Source organism: Haliotis asinina, chromosome 6, assembly GCF_037392515.1.
Source record: "Haliotis asinina isolate JCU_RB_2024 chromosome 6, JCU_Hal_asi_v2, whole genome shotgun sequence".
Lineage (NCBI taxonomy): Eukaryota > Metazoa > Mollusca > Gastropoda > Lepetellida > Haliotidae > Haliotis > Haliotis asinina.
The window spans coordinates 63199493-63225163 of record NC_090285.1 but is presented as its reverse complement, the minus strand read 5'-3'; the positions used below and the strand labels follow the sequence as shown (position 1 = coordinate 63225163).

Genomic DNA, 25671 nt, shown 5'->3' with positions numbered 1-25671 from the left:
ATTAGGGCACGGCGTTTGTGTTACAAAATGTAGTATGTGAAGTACAGTCTTTTGCTGTTACACAATACAACCTGTGAATTAGGGCTGTTCAAAGAAATGCAGCATGTGAACTAAAATACCATGGTCGTGTTCATATTAAACTAAACATGACATTCATAACGAATGTGACTATTTCTTAACGTAGCTCTATCTTTAAGTCCTCTGATGTTGCCATAAAATGTAGCAATACGGTGTAGTAGGTACAGGAGCGGCCTCAGGCTTTTTGAGAAGTGTGTGTGTGTGCGCGTGTACACACAGACGTCATTTTCACTCGACTTTCGAAGGTAATTTATCAAAGTTTCATGACAAAAGCGAGGTGCACATCCCTGCACCAACCCCACCTCTGGATCAGTATAGTATAGTATAGTATAGTATAGTATAGTATAGTATAGTACAGTACAGTATAGTATAGTATAGTACAGTACAGTACAGTACAGTACAGTACAGTACAGTACAGTACAGTACAGTATAGTATAGCATAGTATAGTATGGACCCCATGTCCTGCGCACAAATCTGTTCTAGACGGTTCGGATTTAGCTGTTTGTTGTTGCTGTTTTGCTTAAGGTAATTATGGTTCAGGTACATGATGCCTACTTGGTTGTGGGATATGGTCCCAAATCATTCCATAATGCCAAAAACAAACAACAAAAACTACAATAATATCGTTTTGTTTTCCTCAGAGAATTCGTTTATGAATATCAAAACTCTAGGAAACTGAATTTATTTAATCAATAAATGGTACAAGAATACATCACATGTAGTACCATATGTGATATGTGTCCATAGAAAACGCATCCCTGAGATCATAACTTATGTTTCGTATCTGTCGTCGTTGTCATTGAGTTTTCGTAACATTTACACTACATACAAAAACTTTTGGCGCAGTGTGCGAATGAAACAGGGGAGGCAACTTAAAGAGTATTTTCTATGGCGGACACGTAATTTAACAAGTACAATACCCTCCTGGTCTGTTCCTTCACTCCGTTGAACCGGATGCTGGCTGGGGAATGGAGGCGAAGAACGATCTGACATACCACGAGTCGCGCTTAAAATGTTGAATATAATATATTTCACTTAAGAAATTATTAATAATGGCTTTTGAAATCTGAGCGCATAGCCTAGTGATCGAAGAAATGGGTGTATACCCTTGATGGTGGCGACATCGATGGAAGCGAGGGTTGAAGTACGTTGCCAACCTTTGCTCGCTTCTCTCTCATCTAGGAAGACTGGTCAGTTTCTCTCTGCTGCGCAACCCCGAGAATAGAATTCACTTTCCGCTCACGAAGCCAGTGTGATAACAGCACGTTAGAGAATTCGACTAATACAGACAAAGGTCCGATAGTGTAGACCGCATATGGCGAATAGGCAGCGACTGGAGTGAGCGCTCGATGTCTACCTTTTGTGACTGACGTTTATTTGTTTCTGAGGTAGGAATTACTGGTAACTATCTTGAGGTATATCAAGTGACGCAGTGACATCTGGGGGCAGATATTGCTTCAGGCACTCTACAGAATAGTTCCACAGATCTTCCTGGTACTGCTCATTCCTGAAAAAAATTGATTGAACCTCAGTGGTTTAAACGCTTTACAATCTCTGCACTATTCGCATCAGAGGCATTATACAAACATGTATTCCGTGAAGGTCCTGGTTAGAATATTGGTCTCCATTAAGCCATTCTTGTCGTATGCGGGAACTAACGGCACCTGGTGGTCAGGCTCGCTGACTTGGTTGTCATTGTATCCCCATTTCGCAGAGCGCTGCTCATGCTGTTCATGATTGGACTGTCTGGTCTTATTTACAAACCCCTACAATATAGCCGACTGCGGCGTAAAACTCACTCACTCACCCAATACCAACACGCATGCTGTAGGCCTGAAATCACAAGCAAGGAGGGCATGAGTGGTTGAGCCGTCTGAGAACCCCCGGGTGCCAGAATCATGTATATATCACAATATACCATCCGATCCCAGATTCGCCATGATTCAGTGATTGTGGCCTTTAGTTTATCAAGCCCCTGGCACCTTCGATTTCTGTCATGAACGGTGTACTCAGCCCTTCCATCGTTCGCGACGGGTTTCACTCTCACTTAAACCTAATCCTAGAAACCCTCGCATAGACATAACAAAGTTAAGGCGTTGATTCAAACTCTCACTCACTCACTCACTTACCGACTCTCTCAGTCTAAAGTAAACATGTTCTGAACATCATCAAGCGATATCTGCATCAACGTACCGGGCAAGTCGTGCTATGGATGAGGATTTGCAGTCAACAAAGTACACATCCGTTACTCCTTTATGTTTTGGGTTTACAGCCACATCAATCAGAGTCACTGCCCCTTGATACGGCGTACGTAGAACTTCTGTAATTGGCAAATAATTTATTTCAACTGTAAATAATAGGCTACGATGTTTTAGTTGATTTAACACTGAAATCAGTAATACTCTCGTGATATGACGGCGATACAACAAATATTGAGTCAGGATTAAGTGATCGACATTTTCAGCATTGATCTACGCCAATCAGAAAAACTAACCACTTGATCCCGTTAGCAGCATGAGGTTCTCTGGACTAGAGGATCGTTACGACTGAAAGAAGATTACGTAAACTTGTCTACGACACGATTCCATACTCATAGCAAATGTCCACTACAATCCTTAATCACTGGAAAACATTGTGACAACTGCCATATTGTGACAACTGTCACAATGTACATGAAAATGTATCTACATGAAACTAATATCATGAAACTCTCACTTACTCATACTGTCAAGACAGCTGACTAAGCACGAGAAACACTTCATATCACTGTAGTTTCTTGTGATCTCGGTGGAGACAGTACCCGGATGCATTGACGTCACAGTGATGTCACTTCCTCTCAGTCGGCGTGAAAGACAGAACATGTGTTGAATCTATAACAGATGCACGATTGTATTGTAAACATAACTGAAAACTAAGACTGGAAAGATTTAAGTCTTGAAATGGATTATACCCTGTTACTTCATACTTTAACATAAAAGGAATTTGCTTTACAACAATTCCATTCATTAATCAACTATCAGAATTGGCGCACAGAGCAAACCCACCCTGAAACTAACTTCAGCAAAGTAACTAGGGCAAGCACGACAAGACCCTTCAACAAAATTTACAATGAAGAGAATAGTCCTACACAGTAAATGCTTTTTGACAAAAGTTAATTGACAAGATCTTAAATTTCTTCTTCACTTTCTTCAGTGAACTGTGGCCATTTTTGATATACGAGGGGATGTCAATAAGTTTTGAGCCTTGCATAGAAAAACACAAAATATTGGTATGAACCACATTTATTTTTCAACATAAGTCCCCTTGTGAGTCAAGACACTTGTTCCATCTTTTCTGCCAGGCGCTGATGGCATCTCTGTAGCCATTTTGGTCCTCAAACCAAGCCTCAGTAGTAGCAATAAGCTCATTATCATCCTGAAATCTACGACCACGCAAGTGTTTCTTGAGATTTGGGAACAGATGGTAATCACTTGGTGCCAGGTCTGGAGAGTAGGGGGAATGCGGCAAGATTTCGTACCCGCATTCCTGGACAGCAGCGGCTGCAACCCGAGAGGTGTGTACTGGAGCATTGTCTTGATGTAGAAGAATACCACGTCTGATTTTGCCCCGGCGCTTCTCGTTGATTGACTGTCGCACTTGCCCCAACAAGTTAGCGTAATATTCCACATTCATTGTTCTTCCTTTTGGTAAGTAATCTATGTGGATGACGCCTTTGCTATCCGAGATGACTGTCGCCATTACCTTCTGCACTGATCTGGAGGCTCTGAACTTTTTGGTCCTGGGAGAAGTGACATGTTTCCATTCCAAGGATTCTTGTTTGCTCTCAGGATCATAGTGGTGGATTCTTGTTGCATCTGGTTAGCATGGAGTTACTTATGGTGACCCTTGTTTGCTTCATTTCATCTGTAAGCATTCTTGGCACCCATCTTGCGCACATCTTTGACATGACGAGATGTTCATGAAGAATTGTCTCTATGGATCCGTGTGAAATGCCTGTGGTCCCCATTAACTCGTGCAGTGTGATTCGACGATTTTCCAGCACAAGACTATGCTCTCTGTCAATGTTTTCCTGACTAGTGCTTGTTGTTGGGCGACCTGGACGGGGGTCATCTTCAAGACTCTCTCTACCATGCTTAAATTCATTGACCCATCGTTTGATGGTAGCAGATGAAGGGGAAGACTTCCCATAAACTGCTGAAAGCCTTTCTTCAATGTTCTTCGCGGAGTTTCCTTCAAGAACTAAAAACTTAATTACTGCTCTATACTCAATTTTATTCATTTTCACTGCCGTGAGGGGGGTCTCTTTCTGTCAATGTGAGCTGTTCAATAACTTCTGAGAGTAGGATACCAAAACTTATATATCACATCAGCTACACCCCAAGGTTCAGTGTCGTACCATAGGCTGCGACACCTGGGTATGAAAAATGTTCAAGGCTCAAAACGTATTGACATCCCCTCGTATCATTATCAGTTGCTCCTGTTGTATTGATGGTATGCCATACACAAGGGTCTCCAACATACGTTAATGTTGATGTATTGTGTCAAGTAATGAATTATGTATGTTTACGCTCGTTCTTCGAAACATATCCAGCATCATGGAATACTTAGAATGGAGTTTTAGGAATTCTATGTCACGGAGAAACTGTATTGATAAAAAGAGGTAAACCAAACTAAAAGGCTACAGCACCTGATACATCTTTGAGTTGGAATAGTAACGCATTCGCCCATAGTCAGATGGATTCTGGGCTTGTGCCTTCTCAAGGTCGAACCTTGCTCCTTTGTGAGCCAGACTTGACGTGAACACAATCCTGCAGTCTTCTCCCGAGGTCTTCATGATAGGCAGCAGATGAGCGACAATCAGGAAGTGGCTCAGGTAGTTCACCTGGCAAAGGTAATACATCAGCTAATAAATCAGTGTTCAATGCGGCGATCACACAATGCCTATACAATATGTCTCCTGTTTGAGATCAAACTGGGCTACGAGACGAAAAGTGAAATAGTCGTTCAAACGTCCTATGGATCGCGGAAGGTCCAGAAGGGTCAGACAAGCACCTCCGACAGTAGGTGGATCCCGTAACGTTTGGGAGGCTAAGTCGATTTTGTCTAGCCCGATAACAATCTTAACTACTTCTCGAGAGAGTCTGCTATATTGGATCAAAATCGTTGTGCGGTAGAATGAACTGTGCTGTCTGGACGGTATCCTGAGGATTGGGATGTCGTGGTGAACGGGCATGAATTGGAGCTATATTTCATTGTCGGTTTAGGACTACTGAGCCAGGATTGCGTCCAGATCAAGTGTGGTTCATTGTCAACTCCCAGACCTCTCAAAGATCGTATTCAGGAGAACCGGTACAGTGCCTGGGCAGATTTGGTCGTTTTTACCATGCGGGATACAATTGTGATCTGGAACAGGACAATCGGGACGAATTTGTCTGGACATGGCTGAATCAGGAGGCTTCCTGAACAATTCCTGATTGTTGTCGTGATTACATAAATATTTTAACAAATGTGTGAATTTCTCGTCATGTATCACAGTGAACTATTTGAGAGGCTTTCTTAAGAAGTAGGAAGTCTTTACGGATGATCAAGTTCTTTATTATACAGTTGTGCCGTTCCGGTATAGATGTTTTTCCTCATACTTGAAAACGGTATAAGCATAATACCGAAACGTCGCAATTGTACAATACAGAAATATCCATACACACTTGTCATTCCTACGAATAATCCGGAACGCTGCTATCAATCCTGTGTGATTGAGGGTTCAGATTACGTAGCAACAATGACGCTTGCTAGTCTTCAGCACAGCAGATTAGAACATTTACCTCCATTAATAGAATGATCAATAGCTATTATGTCATTACATATTCTTCTGTATTAACGTGCGTGTTCTTGGGTAAGCTAAGCTGATTTACCTGAAAGTGAGTCTCATAACCATCCTCTGTGTGACCTGAAAGCGAGATGTCAGGCCAATAACTTGATCACAGCATCATTTAGTTGTTTGATACGGTTAAATAACATTAAAATGAAAGGAAAGTTTTGCATTGACAAAACACAGCAGGTTTTCTTCACAATCGCTCTCTGGAATATCTATTGATAACTTATCTGACGACAGTTTGAAACTGATCCAGGCTTGACCAGACAAGTCTTAGTATGACTGCATAAAATACACTCAGCCTGGCCATTCAATCCACTTGGTCATCACTCATGACAAGCTTACATAACCTATTGTAACGCAGACGTATGATTAATACAAACTATATGATATTTCTCATTGGTTTGCAACATACAAGAGGAAAATCAACGCGTCGTCAACCCGCTATCAACAACAGTTCAGCTATGCATTCCGTAATGGCATATTAAGTATAACCCGATCCTGACGGGGTTAGGGGACGCAACTCTGTAATAATTACCTCTCGGTACAACTGCCAGTCCAGCATTACACAACAAAACGTGAAGTTTCCGCCCGGATGACTTGAATGCTTCAATGAACTCCATCGTTGATTTCAGTGAAGCTAGGTCCAGCAGCATGAAGTCCACCGGAAGTTTGTCTTCATTTATGTGTCCCTCCTTAAGCTTGCCGTTTTTCTTGTCCTCGTGGTATTCGTCATTCATTCTTCTAATGGCCTGAAAGTGAAATAGGCGGACTGGTGTTGAGTTGAGGTGCCGGAAATAAAGCTGGTGTCTCTACTCTGTACGTGCGTGCATGCGAGTGGGTTTGCGTCATAAGGTACTTGTAAGAGTGAGTACAGTTTTACGCCGCCTTTAGCAGTACTCCAGCTATACGGGGGACACAAGAAATGGGCTTCCCACGCTGTACAAACATGGGGAATCGAACCAGAGTTTTCGGTGTGACGAGCGAACGCCTTAACCACTAGGCTATCACACCGCCCCAGTACTGAAATGAAGCCGCTATGTGCTATCCCGCCGAGATACCACACCGCAGGTTAACACATACACCCTACTCACGCATAGTATACTGACCAACTCCCAGCACATACTCGGTTATCCTTAATTCTGAGAGGCAGGGCAACAAGTAACCTCTGTTGGCGTCATGTAGCATGACGCAGCCGGGGATCGAACTTGCTGTTCTCCTGGGAGACACTCTACCCATTACACTACCGCGGACTGACGGTGGAACTACTATGGGTGTCGCGAACTGACGGTGGAACTACTACTACTACTACTACTACTACTACTACTACTACTACTGCTGCTACTACTACTACTACTACTACTACATATACACACACGTATGTGTAAATTGGTGATTGCCACAGGTGTATAAGCAATAAATATATTAATGATGAGTCCAGATACTTCTTCTTGGTAAAATTGTCTCCACAAGATCTTTCACCGTTCAACGGTACTTCAGGTGGTTAATATTAATGAAAACTTAGTGTCGTCATTGGCGACGCAGAACTGTAACGAATTTATGAAACTAATCTGGATTTGTATTTCCAGACAGTGAATGATCTTTGCTGCATTTCAGCTGGATGGTTACTTCTGTTGTGTTGTGTAGAGGCCTTTCTAATCCTTGTAAGAAATGTCATCAAATCATTTTCAATTAAAATCGATTTTTTACAATGCATTTGTGTAAAATCATATTACCAACACCTTTGTTACATATTTTGACGACTGTTTGTACAGAAAAGGTAATTGTCTACATGTATCAGTATTGAGTGAGCTGGATTCAGCACGGAGCTCCACAGTATTTCAGATACAGTAAGAGTGTAAGATGAGAGTGGGACGCCGGAAGTAATGTTGGCGCCAGACCTTCACCATATATGTTGTTGATAACCATACAAATATTATTCCGGTGCATTTAAACCGTACCCCACGATAACAGACCGCCGGCGCAAGGGGCACAACTCTGTAAAGCGACTGGGTATACATAAGAAACACAGTAACACACACACAAAGGAAAAACGGTTCATCCCTGTTTACCCGAAGAATACTTTAATTGTTTAGCCCTCTACCAAAAAAACCCCAAACAATCAATACCCACTACACAGCTCTTTAAAGTTCCGTTTATTAATTGATAGATATATGTTACAACACAGCTATACTTGAAGATTAGAGCAATGCTGACAGCGGACATGCATCTGCATAGATAGATACTCACATCGGTAGCTCTCTGTTCCGACCGACAGGCTATGATGACCGTGGCTCCCATCATTGCGATGTGTTTAGCCGTCTCGTAGCCAATACCTGACAGTGAGAACAACGTAAAACGGTATCATATGATACTATGATGATCATAGGGTGTGTGAAGTGGGTGGGGACTTTTTCAACCTGTACAAGAAGCCTCAATAAGGGCAGTACATGTGGCCTGTTTTATCTTATTTCGCTTTATCTTGATTCTCCTGACCAATATGTTTCTAAAGTTCAGTTTGTAATGGAAATTTGAACATTTGTAAGGAACGTGACGAAGCAGGACTTGGTACACACTCTCATTGCCCAGAAACACATTATTAACATACAAATTTACATGTATACATTCAATCTCGTGATTATCATGAACATTGATCTACGTATATCAACCAAGTCAGCGACAAAATGTAAACAAACACACACACATATGTATGTATGTGTATACACTTCTACCATATAGAGAGATAGATGTACACTGATCCACACACATGTACACACGTACACACACACACACACAGAGAGAGAGAGAGAGAGAGAGAGAGAGAGAGAGAGAGACTTCGCACACGCACACGCGATCAGTACTCAAAGGGAGGTAACTGTTTATGTTCAAATGTTTCCACATGCGGAAATGTGGGGCCAAGTTACATAAACTCAGTTCTGGACTTTCTCTCACACATATTCATAACGTTTACATTCATTCTCTGAATGTCAATCTTTGACAGTCGGCCGGTGCAAAAACGTTTTGTTACGTCCACAATTTACAGAAAATATAAACAGTCTGCAAAGTAGCTATATAGGAAGTAATTAACAAACGGAAGCGGCAATTCTTAAACCATTCATGCATGAACGATAGATCGCATGACGGATGATCTCATGCCACAAAACTTACCTGTGTTGCCACCAGTGATGACGATGATCCTTTCTCTCGGGAGAGAGACAACGGGAAAACTGGGGGAGGACCCCATTCCGATGTTTACAAAATTTACAACCCTCGTCGTTCTTTGTATTTGTTCGCAGTAAGCGTTAACTTAACATCCTTCGTCTTGTATGTATGTTTATACGACTAGCAGTTGAGTCATGTCCGGTTCTCAACCCTTTGAGTTCGTATCACCTTCAGTCGTTATGCCCAGTACCGTCCTCGTGACTTGTCGAACCTCGAGAACACGGGGCGATAAATGGTCTATAAATAGCCTGTAAACAACATCACAGTTGAACGTTGCTAGCCGTGAAGAGTTGCTTCCCTTGCATCATTAGCAAACCCTATACAGTGCATGTCGTCAACTGTCAGTTCGTCTGTAGAGCAGAGTACGAAACAGTTTCCAAACTTTGCTAGACAATGAGACTAGCTGTATGGTTGAAAGTTACTAGCCCACAAAATAATATACTAGCAAAATTTGAATGTGGACACTAAGCAAAAGATTTTTAGAATATATGAAAAGAAGATTCATCATTGCGTTGCTAATGTGATGGCTATTATTATCAGTCCATAATCTTGCATGATGCAAGAGTGCATTATAACTTAACAAGTCGGAAAGAGTTATATATTTACAAAGTGGCCCCATGAAATGTACTAGCCAGTCCTGCCAGTCACTGTGGAGAATTACTGGCCTGACAGGGTTATACGCGGGTCATAGGCTATTTCGAACACTGCTCTTGTGAATAAATTGCGTACAGCATTTCAAGCTATTTATTGGTAAATGCTTGGTGTGTTCTTCGTTGAGTGCATTCGGTCCCTGTCACCAAGTGCGAGATCGCGGACCAGGTTCAGCGCCACTTTGCCTCGTTTGTGACTGCGTGTCATCTAATACGATCAGTGATCTAGAGCAGCTCAGGCCCATATATAACACAACTCATCGCTTACAATGACAGGAAATTAGCTAGGAAGGCTATTTCAATAACTATCGCAGGATGCTGGACCCATGACAACAATGAAAATAACCTGGTAGCCAAATAAGTAATTCTATTTAATAATAATCATTTCATTTTGCCACATGACATTGATATACTCTGGAAGATGTCGATTTCTCTTTTTCGGACCCACGATCGTTTTTCCCGATCTACACTTGATATTTGGATTGGAACAAAATGCTACAAACGTTTTCAAAAGGCTCTAAGCTGTACACCACTACTGCATCAAACGCATCACCAGTGAACGAAGAATGATCAATCATTCAGTCAAGCAAGAGTTCACTGTTATGAATCTTGGTTTGGTGTGGCGGAATGAGTTTAGGACTTAGTTCCACCAGGGATACTCTGTAACATCTCTCTATATAGGCTCCCTGGTTCCACACAGAGAACACCTGAGACTCTGTGAAGACAACCCTCGATCCCGTCATGACGGGTGAACTCAATAGTAAAACTACGTTCCAGTGGTAAATAAAAGCTACTATGAACCAACTTGCAATAGTTTATCAATCCCATACGAAGGTCGATTATACAATCTTCCTTCACCTTCACCTCAATCCCCCCTGTACCTATGTGTTAATTATCATCACAATTATTCTGTATGTTTTTGTGAATTATTTACATATTCATTTTGAGGCCATCTCCCCCATTTTAACCCTTCTAAGCTAACCCTTCCATTCCCAACCTTTCTACCCCACCCCAATATCTCAACCCTTCCACACCAACCTTTCAACCCACCTCCTATATCCCAAACCTTCCAATCCAATCCAAACCAACCCTTGTACCCAACCCATCTACCCCTACCCTTCTACCCCACCCCTATATCCCACCCCCACTACCCTAACCATTCCGCCCTAACCCTTCCACCCAACCATTCCACACCACCTCCTATATCCCAATACTTTCACACCAACTTTTCTACCTCAACCCTTCTATCCTGCCATATATCCCAACTCTTCTACCTCAACCCCTCCATCCCAACCTTCCACCCCTATTCCTCCCATCCTAACCCTCCCACCCAACCCTTCTACACCACCCCCACCCCCCATCCCCCATCCCAACTATTCCATGCAAAAACTTCCACCCGCCCCTATGTCGTACCCCTTCCACAACACCTACATCCCAACCATTTCACCCAACCTTTCCACCCAAACCTTTCAAACCTATCCTTCCACCCCAACCCCTGTATCCTAACCCTTCCGCCCCACCTCCTATGTCCAATCACTTCATCACAACCCTTCCACCGCATCCCTATACCCCAACCCTTCCACACAAACCCGTCAACCCCAACCATTCCACCCTAACCTTTCTACAACAACCTTTCTACCCCAATCCTCCTTTTACCTTTCTACCCCAACCCTTCTACAACAACCTTTCTACCCCAATCCTTCTACAGCAACCTCTCTACCCCAACCATCCTTTTACCTTTCTACCCCAACCCTTCTACAACAACCTTTATACCTCAACCCTTCTACAACAACCTTTCTACCCCGACCCTTCTACCAACAACCCAACCTCCATCCTGATCTCAACTATTGTCGTTCAACACAATATACATGTATCAGATAAAGGACTTAACCAACAATGCACTGACATCATTAGCAAATACGGTGGCTTCAGCAACAATGAAACTCTGATATTGCTCTGATAGTTGTTTGACTTACGAAACAATCAATTGTAAGAACTGGATTCCTTGTTGTGTTGCCTTGTTTGGCAAGTACACGTTAATGACAAAACCCTTTCAGCAAAATATCATGCTGAGCCTCTAAACTGTAAATATAAGTCTCCCTAAAAATGACATACAGCTGTTTTGAACCAAGTATTTTCTAGATTAACAATATCATTGAATACAGGTAAATAATCATAGAGATATATGCTAGTATTTACATGTTTACTTTACAAAGAGAACACGTGAAAGGGCATTTACTACTGTGAGGAGTACGGTCCCAGAACATTCTTCGACTACGTCCTTGTGGAAAGCCTCTCTAGCAATGCCTTCATTAATCTATAATCAGACGTTTTAGAAATATTTAGCAGTACCACGGTGGGGGAAACCAGAATTATATAGGCTTTACATTTGATTGTGTGAAATCGAACCTTGGACAAGGGTGTCTTTGGACAACTGCGCTACTAACATCACGTGTTTCACATCAATCGTAAAACTATAGTTTGAATGGCCAGGCAAGATAATCCATATTACCGACATACTGTGCGTACATTGTCCAATGCTTGTCGTATGAGTATCGTATGGTCGGGCTCGCTCACATGACTGTAGTATGTGTTCGAATCCCAATCGCATATCGATGCTAATGATGCCAGTCACTGGATTGTCTGGTTCAGAAGTGATTACTTACAGACCTCCCTTATATCAGTGGTATATTGTTGTGGGTAATGTTAACAACAACAAACACACAAACAAAGCATTAAAGGATACGACCTCGACGTCCAGTCATGCAACCGATCGTCAAATGACGTCACGTCTGTCAGCCTCGGTTGTGGTGGAGGTTTAGTTTCACAGACTTATCAATCTCGGTTACGGTGGAGGTTGTGTTTTTACAGACGAGTACATTTACCGCATCCCGTTGTGACGGAAGTTACGGTGCCTATGGACGTCATTGGGAGTGTTATGCGCATGCCTCTGTCGTGGTGAGGAATCGTTTTGGGGATGGTTTCGTGACGGTTTTTGGTTTAATAAGTGCATGTCTGAGAACCCAGCTACTTGTTTATCAGGGTAGAGTGACGTGGGATACACAGATCCGTTTTTTTGTGGCAATTTCGGGCATTCAATAAAATGGCCCAGGACAAACGCGTAATGTTCCTATGGCTTTTCTTCAACAGCACAATGCTCAACCATTTGCAAATACACATGATCTTCTCCCCACCCCAGCCCCCATCCCCCATTCCCCATCTATCCACAGAGCATGTATGGTACGAATTAGAACGACGTCTTCGAATCTGCCAGACGACGTCTTAACTGGTGATGTTTTAACAGCACAGCTGCAGTTAATGTGGAAGTACGCAAATTCCACACACTTCCATGCCTACTTGACAGTCTCTGTACGGCGGTGATGTACTGAGGTCTTAATACGTGTTACTGAGTTTGGATCTCTGTTGCTTGATCCCTGCTCATTGGATTCAATACGTCAATGACTTTGAAGGTACTTTACTGCCATCCTCTTATCATATTAATATCAACCTATCAACGTCTATGACATCACAATACCATTTAAACAAGATGTGGATTCGAATCCCACATGGTAATAAATATAAAATTACTATAAACTGTGTTTTACTCATAGTGGAAACCTTTCTTTTTTATACTATCAAATTTAAAAAAGATGTTTTGCAACGCTCAGTTTCTTCTTTTTTCTTTTTTTTTACTACGTAACTATTTAATCCAGGATTGTAAAGCACCCTGGTATATTATTTCTAAAAGAGAATATGGGATCAGTGCTTGTTGAGCAGTCTGTTTAAGATATAATTTTCTGACAAATATGGCGTGAAATGGTATGTGAGAATGAAAGTTAATGTAACTGTTTCTAGATCTGCTAACCCGTCGGGGATTCAGACAAAGTAATTGTCCTCATTGCCCCATGTAATCCGTGAATACGAATCTGTTCGAACATTGTGAAATGTGATACCTTCAATCGGTGGTGTCAGACACTGGTATATCACACACTTTTACAATTCACTTACTTACTCATGAGATGATAGAACAATCGAAGGGATCGATAATGACGTTCCCTTGAACTCATCCACCTACACACGAGAGACGCATTATTCAGCTTTCACTTAGACTTTTAAGGACCTTCTTGAAAGTTTGATTTGAAATCTGAAGGCCACATCCTTCCGTAAAACTGTACCCTATAGGAAAGCAGAGATAAAAAACGAAATCGGAAGTGCGCCTTAAATATTGATTTACTTCTAGATTTTGAACTAACCATGGTGGCACATACAGACACTATATTATAAGGGTCATATACTGCCAAAGATTTCCTTAAAACTGAGGAATAGATAATGATCGATTTGTGCGTGTGTGCGTGCGTGCGTGCGTACGTGTGCATGTGTACGTCTCTCCGTCTCTCCCTCTCTCTCTCTCCCTCTGTGTGTGTGCTCCATAAATGCAACAAATACAAGACGACTCACTTGAGCGAGTAGCTGTGGTTGACTGAGCTGATCATATTCGCTATTGTAGACAGTCGTGAACGGCCTGTATTTTGCATGCATTCTAATGAACACGTCAGATCATGATTATCATTACAGTACACGTCCTCCGTACCTCGTCAAAATGGATCATATCTCAAGGGTGTTGCATACAACTTCTGTGTGTTACAGCAATGCTTTTTCGGAACAAACATTTTAGAGCAAACATTTATAACAAAGACCCCTTCAAGGTTTTCCATGGGGATACACCCTAAAAGAAAAACTCAAACAAGTTGGTGACTATGACATTTATATTTAATATCCTTCAATCTTGTGTCTACAGATCAACCCAACAGACACGTGAAAAAGATAATCCACACACGAAACAGGTTCACCCATACACATTGGCGTCGTTTATAATCACAGTTCATTGAGCTTTGAAGGTCTTACCAGAAGCGTTTTCTTTATTTTCACAATATGTGATATATGAACTGGAGCACCGTTTACTTGTCATCCGTACCCTCTATCAAGGCCGCAGAAACTGCGTCAGCAATCTTTAGCGGCCTTGAGGAGGCGCGAGTACGAGGCTTAAAGGCACAAGGTTGATGCACTAGAAAGGGGACACACAAGAGGTGGTTCACCTTGAATTAAGGCTCATTTGCACATACCCAGATGCGCAGTTCTTTTGACGGTTCATCGTTACTACATGTTGAAACATTTGTCTTTCCATGTCATAAAATTTCATTTCCAGCAGTATTTTTAAAATACTGATTCCTTTTGTTGTTTGTGTGAGCCTATACATTTTGCCATGGAGTATAGCACTAGAAAAAGATGTTTAGCTGTCTATGTCTTAAGGGAAGAAATATAAGTAATAGGATTTTAAGAGCATAATCAAACCATTCTCAGTGCTAATTGATTTTCGAAGGACCACACAAATAATGACGACGACAAAATATTGAACAGTTTATGTTTCCTGCATAAATGTGTTGAATAAACATAATGAAAAGTTTGCTCAATACCGATGCAGTGAGACCAAGTGAAACTTCAGTCTAACCTCCTAAAACATAAGGTATTATTTCAAACCTGTTCATCAACGGGACACATGTCTGTTGTGACCCACTGCTAAACTACATTTATACCATTAACCTGATGAAGGAGTAAGCATATAATTGTATTTGCTGTGTTCCTCATCCATAAAGCCCCTCATTACATATATACCGAAATGAATTACATAATTAACCCAAAATAATGGCTATATATTAGCATTTAAACGTGCCCTTTCTGCCGGATAAATTAATATTTGGATTCGAACCTCTTGGACAAAATTGCGAGTGTCAATACTGCTTCAAGAAATTGTGTGAAGTTGTAGATTTATTGGTACAGTCGTGTTTATGAAGATAATGTACTCAAAGCATGTTTGCACACGATACACGATTTCGCGACGCATCACACAAGATTCACGACGCACGATCGAGGCCACACGACAAACAATAAGGCCGCAATACAAGCAGTCATGGTGCATTAGTCATGTCACGTAAGCAGTATCTCAGTTGTTTATTGATGCAGCATGACACGCTGGATTTGGAGCTTGGTCAAATGTGTCATTTAGAATCCCCATGCCTGCCATCACCACACATCGTTAGGGTCCACCGCGGCACTCCAGTCCAGAACTGCAACACAAAACTATCGCATTACAGACGAGAAAGTACGGGAGAGGGCTCCTAGTTACAGAAATTACCATGAAGAGGACTCCTAGTTACAGAAATTACCACGCAGAGGAATCCTAGTTATAGAAAAACATGTCAAACACTGACCAACGTTGTACCTCTTAAAAGTCACCAGTTCCACACAATATCTATGAAAAACCCTATAGTGTTTTGGGGTTCCTTTTAACACATAAACTCAAATTGAACTAATTAACCTTTCAACTTATGTCTTTTGTTGACGCATTAATGAACTTCAATTGTTTTCATTACCTACTAGTCCCTTTGTGTGTTTCAGATATCATTGACGCCTATTTAAACGGGTGCCTTACCATCGGACGGGTTCAAGACCAAGGTCAGGTGTCCGTTAGGTGAACAGAAGCCAGCATAGCCACCACAAAGAATATCCACCTTGGTCCCATCGGTTGACTTGTTTACTTGTTTCCAGACATCAATTCCAAACATATTCCAGGTTGTCTGTTGACAACATAACGAGCACTGACTACATGTCTGCTTTAACAACACAAAGCATGCTTGGAAATCAAGTTATCTCGGAATAAAACACTCTAGATGCGATTTGGATTTAATTACTTTTGCGTTTGGTAGATGAATGATTCATTAAAATGTTTCATACAGTAAGGCCTATGGGGAGTCCGGAGTGGCTTAGCCCATCGCTTACCTCATCCGTTCCGTTCACTAGTTCATGTTTTGTTATGAGTTTATTTGTTTGTTTGTTTGTTTGTTTGTTTGGGTTTTTTAGTACTTCGTGGTAAGGTGCCCCTGAAGGTATGATCGCCATACATATGTTATGCTTTAGACCACTCCTGAGCTTTTCATCCACTAAAATGGTGAATTAACAGTTTGAATATATGAACTAAATCTTCATTTACCACTAACCAAGGGAAATGACATCCATTATTACGTCAAAAGTACTTTGAATATTTTGAGAGCGAAAACAAGAACTTGTTTCCGCCATTCGTAATCCGAAACGATTGTTTCATGTTTCTGGTATACCTTGCTCATTCACGGCTTGTCGTGATATTACGCTGACAAGGCGTCGTTCCAAATGCAATATGTTACCTATGTCACCGATATATTGTTAAATGCGACGTTGTGCAACATCCATTCTATCATTTCATAAATCATGCAAAGACAATTTGTGGTAATAGCATTCTCAGATTATGTGCACGAGAGACAAATGCATTGTAACTTTCGATTATTTTGACGGTTACTGAGTGTTGGGACAATATTAACTGTAGAAAGTATACTTTCTAGAAAAAATGTACACAAGAGATACAACGTGTTCTGAAACACACAATATATTTAAACACCTGAGTCACCGATAAATCGGGTACTGACTCCGAGTGGAAATTCAATCTAGCTATCTATGGTTCACTACATAAAACACCTAAACGTGACATCCCATTTTACCCAACTAAACGTGAATACCGTTTTAATCAACTAAAATACAGAAACTGTCTATCAAGCAAATGTTAAGCGTCAGTGTCTAGTTCCATTTAATCTATGCTATTCTAGATGAAAACATAACTTGGAGAGAGCTACCCGAGGTGATTGACCAAAGTAGGAATACATGCATTTATTGCTGAACTTACTTGAAAAGTTTTCAAAACGTGGCTTGGCCTAATAATCACTGCCAACCTAATGTTCAAAACACAAAACTATGTACGAATCAAATGCGCCATAGATACGGATTGTTTTGCTTTTCAAGCCAGCGACAAACATGGGTTTATATTTTCTTGTGCTGAGCAGTCATTGTCGGTAAACATACGTCTGGGTCAATGATGAGTCCTGTTCCTGCGGTGTCTATGGTGAAGTTGCCCTTTGGTCCACAAGGAGCCCGGACTCCGCCCTCATGTTTGGCATATGCATCACTGGCATCACCGTAGTAATAGCTTTCGGTCAAGTCCCCAACCATACAAGCAAACGCCAAGTCATCCTTGACAACTCTCATGGTCTATAACATAGCAAAAACTATGTTCGTCATTTACAGTTGCAGCTGAAATGTATTATTCGCTGACAGGGTGTTTACAATGATGACGAATACGATGATAATAATAATACATGTAATGATAAAGTTAATAGGACCGGAAGCAAAGAATTACGCAGTTTCTGAAATGGGAAAGAGGATATAAGGACTTATGACATACTATATGGAGTTGTGTTGTTTCTGATCAGATTGACAGTACGGAAATAAGTGTCAGCCAAGGAAACTGGCGTCAATGAACTAGTCAAATTGACGAAGGCTCTGAACCAAGGGAATGTTCACTGAACAACCAAGTATTGTTGTAGAGCGGACGGGTAACACTGAAGTGGTCCTTCACTAGAAATGTTGCGGATACATCCAATAAAATCAAGGTCAAGGACACATACCCCTGTCAACGTTACACGTATCTTCAGGAACTGGTACACGCCTTCGCCAAAGCCCGTCGGGAACTCTGTGGGACCACAAAAGGGGTTGGACACTCCGGGTGTGAAGCCACCATTGTAGTTAGGCAAGGTGATATACTCGTGTGGGAAAGCTGACCCCATGTTGTTGCAGTATACCTTCACAGGCCTCCCGTCAAACATTGCCGGATACAACCAGTAATCGGCGTCCGTGGTGATCTTGAACTTGTCTTGCAGCTCTGCACAGCTCTTTGCTGTATCGAAAACCAGACCGTGACAGACTGCATAATGGTTCTTTCTACATGACATGCTTCTGTTATACGTTTCTAACTGTCATGACATGCTTCTGTTACACCTCCTAACTGTCATGACATGCTTCTGTTACACCTTTCTAACTGTCATGATATGCTTCTGTTACCCCTCTCTAACTGTCAGGATATTCCTCTGTTACATCTCTCTAAGTGTGTCATGACATGCTTCTGTTACACCTTTCTGTGTCATGACATGCTTCTGTTACACCTTTCCACTAGTAAACGCATATAAGATGATCCACGACCTGACAAATGACCCCAATTTGCATACTTGGGAACGCCCCACAGAACGATCAACTTGAAACAAGAGGGAGACAGGTTGTATGATAAATATCGAGAAGTTCATTTTCCCGTGCGTTTCACGCATGATATTGTTATAGCACACTCGATTTGGGAACAGGTACAATCCGAACGAACTGAATCAACACAATATACTGAGCAAATATGTTTAGGACCACCGATCCATTTCACGAAGCAAATGACATTTTCCTGGGTTTTTTTTAACAAAATTGTTGAATATCTAAAATGCTTGTCAATGCCCCAATAATCTATTTGTCTTCGTCTTAACTAAAGGTTAGCGTGAAATATCAGTATCTTATGCCTGAAATTGCAGTCTTATCATTCGAAGGAATATGCTGTGTTGATTTCATGTCACGGTTAGCATGTATTGCACGTGCATAATCGTCAAGTTACCTGTAGCAGCCAAGTGTACTCGCCCAATTTGTTGTACCGCCTCTCTTGTCACAAATGCGTTTAGTGCGCAGGATCATCTAATATGTGTCTAGCAGTAACTGTGTCATGATATGCTCTGTCACACCTTTCGTTTTGCAATAAAATTTGAGAATTGAGATGGTGTTTGGGGGTATAATTTGCCATGTAAACTAACGTACGAAATACGTTTTACATAATTAAGCAAATCTTTTCGAAGGACAGATACTTTCATCTAAACGTAAACAAACCGAAGCCAATCGCTTTGGGATTTCCCTTTTCTATACACAGTACTTCCCAACTGTCCATTGCATCTAATATTCCAAACCTGTCTACCAACAGAAAAAAGACACTATGATTGGCCATTCTTCAAAAACTAGCATCCACGAACCACTGTCTGTCTGACAGTTTATTCCCCGTCTGACCAGCCCTTTCTGCAATGCTAAAGCTCAACATGAAGCAAACACGAAGATTTCGTCAAGTTCTTAATCTCCCCTCTCAGTCTTCCGTCTCCAGTTACAAAAAGACTTCTTTGTTTCTATCAAAATTATTTCAATTCAGAGACTCTCTATCCTTTCTAAAATAACAAAATTACAAGAAATATACAACCAAACAAGTACAGTCACACCTGAATATTACCAAACACTAACCTGGCATCAACTAGAGACATTAATGCAAACAAACACCGCACAGTCTGAGCCATAGGAGTTGATACGATGTGCAATATCTAGATTAACCTACAGCTCTTCTTTAATAAAATCGTTGATTTTAGAATTCTTACCTTTCAATCGCAATTTCCCAAAGTAAGCCGAATTCCCCAAATAGGTTGTCGGAGTGACATCGTGATCAAAATATCGACACATCCTGCTTGTGGAACTGTACAAGACACCAGCACACAGATCCTTGCGGAGACATTGCAGTGTACAGTCCAGGACACCCACATCAGACGAGAGTGCCATGGACGAGGCGATGGTCGGTTTGTCTTCCATTACAATACCCCGACGAACAAGTATAACTTCATCATTTAAACAAGTACAAGAACATATCAAGGACGATAGGATTGCGGGGAGATACAGAGCCCAGGAATATATGCACATTATTAAACTTTCTTAAAGTGCGATATGTAAAATGTGTGTTCCGAAATGACTTAATGTGATGTTCCTGGGACTTCGGCCTAGGTTGGTTTCTTCCCTCGTACACAAACGCCCTCCCGGACACGGTGTTGTGTACGACAATGCTGATCAATACTTTACCTTAACGCTGATTTAGCTAGAGACAATGAGTATCATGTACGTACTGACAGCGTTACACAAACCGAATACTCAGTCTTGGTCCAGATTGTGAACAGCCTGTATGTAAACAGTGACATATTTGACTATCAGTCGAGCTTTAGAAACATTTATATCGCGGATGCAGTAATGAAAGGAGATTGTATACCTGTTATTAATCTTTCATATAAAATCGCCATAACGTTAAACAAATATGACCGATACGAGCTTCCACGCTCAAAAGGAAGACGTCATTGTAAACTGTCAATATGTGTTAACGTGTGTTAATGGTTGTCCTTTTCGCTAACACCTTGTGTCTTCAGTGATTTTTAGTGACCTATCCATGAAATCTATACAGCTATTTGGGTTTTTTTTATAATAAACGGTATTTGTTTCTGGGGATAGTCAAACCTGTGTATTCCTTTGAACTGACGCTCTGAAGTAACAAACCAGTTGGGTGCTGTTCAAAAACGCACTTGTGAAATGTCATCTTTTATTGATTATTTCGTTCAGGAAATCTAATAGATGGAAAATTAAAGTTGCCACTGAGGCCCTTATAGGTACTTGCATACACACGTCGTCACACGCGCACATATATACATCATAATAAGTAATGCCATGTACAAGATATCAGTGTTAGTTCGGTGATAAGCGCCAATCCCTGACAAACAGTTCCAGTCTGCCTCCACATGTAAATGACTATGGACACAATCCAATACTCCAGTGATCCCTTACGCGCACATTCATCGCTGGTTCATCTTTACCGCCGTGCAGCCATTAGAGATTACGGGAGAAGTTTGAAGTGTCATCTTCTGCCCTATTTACTTGCAATGCAAGTAGTACTTAGATATAGCATGGTACCAGTCATTTCATTTCTGTTTATGAAAGTATGTAACTGATGCATTGTGGGCTATTTATTACAGAGCAAATGAAAAGATTCAAGAAAAGCTGACTATTGTGACTACCTTAAGCCTCCAGACGTGTCAACATTTCTCACAGGTGTTACCATCATGACCACCGTCTGATATAACAGTCATATATGAAATCGGATTTAGGTCCGATAAAAGATATCATTTTTTGTTCCATGTAAATAGTTCAAAATATCTCAACGCTTTCATTTAACCCTTATTAACCCTTATCTAACATCGTCTCTAGGGGCGGTGTAGCCAAGTGGTTAAAGCGTTCGCTCGTCACACCGAAGACCCCGGGTTCTATTCCCCACTAGGATACAACGTGTGAAACCCATTTCTGGTGTCGTATTGCTGGAATGTTGCTAAAAGCGGCGTAAAACCACATTCACTCACTCATAACGCCCCTATACCTGTTGGAACATCTACATCTGCAGACGTACATGGGCCTATTGCCTTCATACGTAATGGCGAATTTATGATAAATAAGAGAGAACATAAAATGAAAGAACGTAAACATACTTATATTTCCTTAAAAAATGTTCCTAAAAAACTACATATACTTTTATCAAATGTGTTATTACTTTCAATGCTAATTATCTTTCAATGTCTTGTGCGTCAGTCTCCCAAAAACATGTACTATGTTAGGTGCCCATGTTGGAAATCAGCCACTTAGGTTCGCCCTTCCTCAGAACGGAGCACTCGGTGTCCTATTGAACCGACCGTGCCTGACTCAGCCAGCGGAACACAGACCCTGGTCGACGTTACATCAAAGCCTCGGGGTGGCGGGGGAGGGACGGTACGTTAATAGTGAGGAGCTGAGGGTTAGAGGTACAGGGAGACTTGTTCTTGTAGGAAGAATGGGAGTGTCGTTCGCAGCCTGGTATATCAACACTGGAAAGAAATATTTACTACTGGTAAGTAAATACCGTTATTATAATCTGGATTCTGAAAACGTGTTCTTAATGCAGTGGTATGTATGTTTATTCTTGAACAACGCATGCGTATTGATGACAATATAGCTACTGGTCAAGTAAATGTAACGTACGTATTGTATGTGATCCTGAATGTGAGCTGGACCACTGGACATATCTTGTTAGAAGATTACGATGGTAATAAGGTAAGAGTTTCTATTCAAACAATCTATATGGATTAACGAAGCACCGAAATACATATGGTTAATGAAGTGGAAGCGATACACCCAATTCTCTAATATCATAAATATCTCCTGAATCTATTGTATATATGGTAAGTATAACTTTCACAACCCATCAGAACAGTTACATGAGGCAACCTGCGATGTAGGGTCAGAACACAATGCCCCATGCATGGGTAGACGTGATATGATGTGTGGAATGCTGCTCACCGAACGCCTTACATCATGTTATTCCATTGGGCCGAGATTGAACCCTGTGCTGAAAATCGCGATTGTTTCAGTGTGTGCAATGGAAGGCTTGCCAAGATAATTCAATTGTAATCTGTATCGAATGATGATAAACGATGTATACACAGACCACATGTAAATTCCTCACAAAGGTTCAGGTCTGGGAATTTGTGAAAATACACCCTCCCACCCCAACTATCTGTCTCTCTCCCCCCCCCCCCCTCTCTCTCTGTGTGTGTGTCTCTCTCTGTGTGTCTCTCTCTCTCTGTCTCTCTCTCTCTCACACATACACACACACACACACACACGCACACTCACATACACACACACACATACGCAAACATGTTTTTTTTCAGTACTTAATCACATGTTGCCCGTTAAGCCAAAAACAAAATCACAAACATTCGTTAAAACCTATGGAGGGGGAAGATCTCCTTGTGGCACACCATCTAATGATGTTATGTAGTTCTTCCCGTTAACGTTATCGCCATTACCACTGTGTGGTCAGTCAGACTGGGAGAACCAGTTACATACAGGTGATGATCAAAGCCCAGTCAGAGGTCACTACGGTCACTTGATACTCCACAACGTGTCAGAAGGCAGATAGCGATAATTAGGCAAATATGACCGTCCGATGACCGATATGCTTCACTGAGTATCCACTACTATAGGGAGTAAGTATAGAGTGAGTGCAACATTAAACAGGCTCTGTGACCCAAACTGTTTTGAGAAAATAAAAATAATATCTAATTGTCTAACGATATAACTGAATAATCGTATTAATACAAATATGGGGCGTTCGTCAGAGCGTATCTGATCAGATGTACACAGCATTTGACAAATATAGTTATAGAAATGTCCATAAACAGATGCCATAAATGTGGTGTGTAAGACTGTGGTTTGTAAGTGCAGAATGAATGACTACATATGATAACTCTCAAGTCGTTTGTCTCCAACGTTCTCCAAGCTGATGAAGTTGTTTAAAATAAATATGTCGACATATAAGCCCGCTAAAGAGAGTAAACCTCGCAAGCATGAAAAACAATCGAACACCAAGTGTTTTAGGGCTACACAAACCCAAAGGTGGCATCACTTACAAAGGTATGTGGAGGAAAATCAATTGGTGACTTGATATGCATAGTTTTACGCGGTTTATCTGACCTGCACTCAAAGCTTGCACTGTAATTTATGTCCCAATTTCGCAGATCCATGCTAATGCTGATGATCACTGGATTGTACGGTCCAGAGTCGGTTATTTACAGACCGCGGCTGGAATATTGCTGAGTGTCTCGCAAAACTAACCTCATTCACTCACTTACCCATTATGATCACTGACAAACCATAACGGAAGCTGAACACAATCTGGAGCCGTTTGACAGGGTTAGTGAGGTAGTCTAGTTCGAAGATCATCCCTAATGATTGGGTAGGATTCCAAACATGGTTGCAATGTGTGAAGCACGTTTTTGGCTCCCCACGCACTGATATTACAGAATATTGCGGTAATCCAACTCAAACTGTATCTCAATTAGAAACTCGGACCTTGGTGCTGTAAACAGTAACCTTTACTGACAAACCCGTGCGACCAATGTAAGAATAATTGGCATGAGAGTAAGTGAGATTTAACTCCTATTTGAACATTGTTTCAGTCATATCTAGGCATGAACTTGGATTAGAACATGCGATTGTCCAACACACTTACGTGAGGCTAATTGGACAACCATGACTTTGCACATAGGGGAAGTTTTAAAGAAATTTACTAAAACATATACAGTATTATTATTAAAGTCTCACCATTAGTACAGCAAGGGTTGAAATGCAGTATTTTCAATGTCAAAAAGGTAAAACTACAAATGACACCCAAAAGGGATATGAGAGATTAGAAAAGTACAAAATTAGTGTACTTTATAACTATGTAAAAAGACATAAAATGTTACATATTATTATATGCATAGAAACAGTTTAAAGACATAAATATAAGGACTTTATGAAAAACACTATAAAAGATAAAATATTATTCCGAGTAATATAAACATTTTGAAGGCCTCCTTATAGTGGTAATGGTTATTTAAAATAGTAAAATGGCGTATTGTTTGTAATAGCGTGTGCGTGGTAAATGGTTATTTAAAATAGTAAAATGGCGTATTGTTTGTAATAGTGTGTGCGTGGTAAATGGTTATTTAAAATAGTAAAATGGCGTATTGTTTGTAATAGTGTGTGCGTGGTAAATGGTTATTTAAAATAGTAAAATGGCGTATTGTTTGTAATAGTGTGTGCGTGGTAAATGGTTATTTAAAATAGTAAAATGGCGTATTGTTTGTAATAGTGTGTGCGTGGTAAATGGTTATTTAAAATAGTAAAATGGCGTATTGTTTGTAATAGTGTGTGCGTGCCCGCGTGTATGTGAATCGAAGGATGCGCCTGCCCAAAACACATTTCTTAGATTGTTGTTGCAGTCAGACATTGAAATTACAAAACTGCACTCACACAGAACTCTCTCAGTCGCCTCGGCCAGTTGTCAGATCTAGAGGACGTACATTCTCTACGAACCTCTTTAAATTCATTCTGATGATGTCAGGGGAAAGCATGTTCTCGTAGATATAAATATTCCGCCACATAACAACGGACATATATTCCTTTCGCTCCTAGTCAATTCCCTTCCGATTTCTGTTTTTCACATTGGCATTTGCGGATTCATACAGGCGATA

General features: G+C 41.0%; 2 protein-coding genes across 2 annotated transcripts; both read right to left on the bottom strand.

Annotated features, from left to right (window-relative positions):
- Positions 1 to 700: 700 nt before the first annotated feature.
- Positions 701 to 9418, bottom strand: LOC137286554 (retinol dehydrogenase 12-like). Its single transcript, XM_067818479.1, has 8 exons — positions 9120 to 9418; positions 8202 to 8287; positions 6490 to 6703; positions 5992 to 6026; positions 4767 to 4961; positions 2799 to 2949; positions 2273 to 2399; positions 701 to 1586 (listed from the first exon to the last, which is right to left on the bottom strand). The coding sequence occupies exons 1-8, from the start codon at positions 9193 to 9195 to the stop codon at positions 1475 to 1477; spliced, it is 996 nt and encodes a 331-aa protein (XP_067674580.1). The 5' UTR covers positions 9196 to 9418; the 3' UTR covers positions 701 to 1474.
- Positions 9419 to 15904: 6486 nt separating this feature from the next.
- LOC137288004 (A disintegrin and metalloproteinase with thrombospondin motifs 9-like) lies at positions 15905 to 20395 on the bottom strand. The gene is made up of 5 exons (XM_067820364.1): positions 20188 to 20395; positions 18373 to 18641; positions 17771 to 17956; positions 16314 to 16458; positions 15905 to 15948 (listed from the first exon to the last, which is right to left on the bottom strand). The coding sequence occupies exons 1-5, from the start codon at positions 20393 to 20395 to the stop codon at positions 15905 to 15907; spliced, it is 852 nt and encodes a 283-aa protein (XP_067676465.1).
- Between the last annotated feature and the right edge of the window lie 5276 nt (positions 20396 to 25671).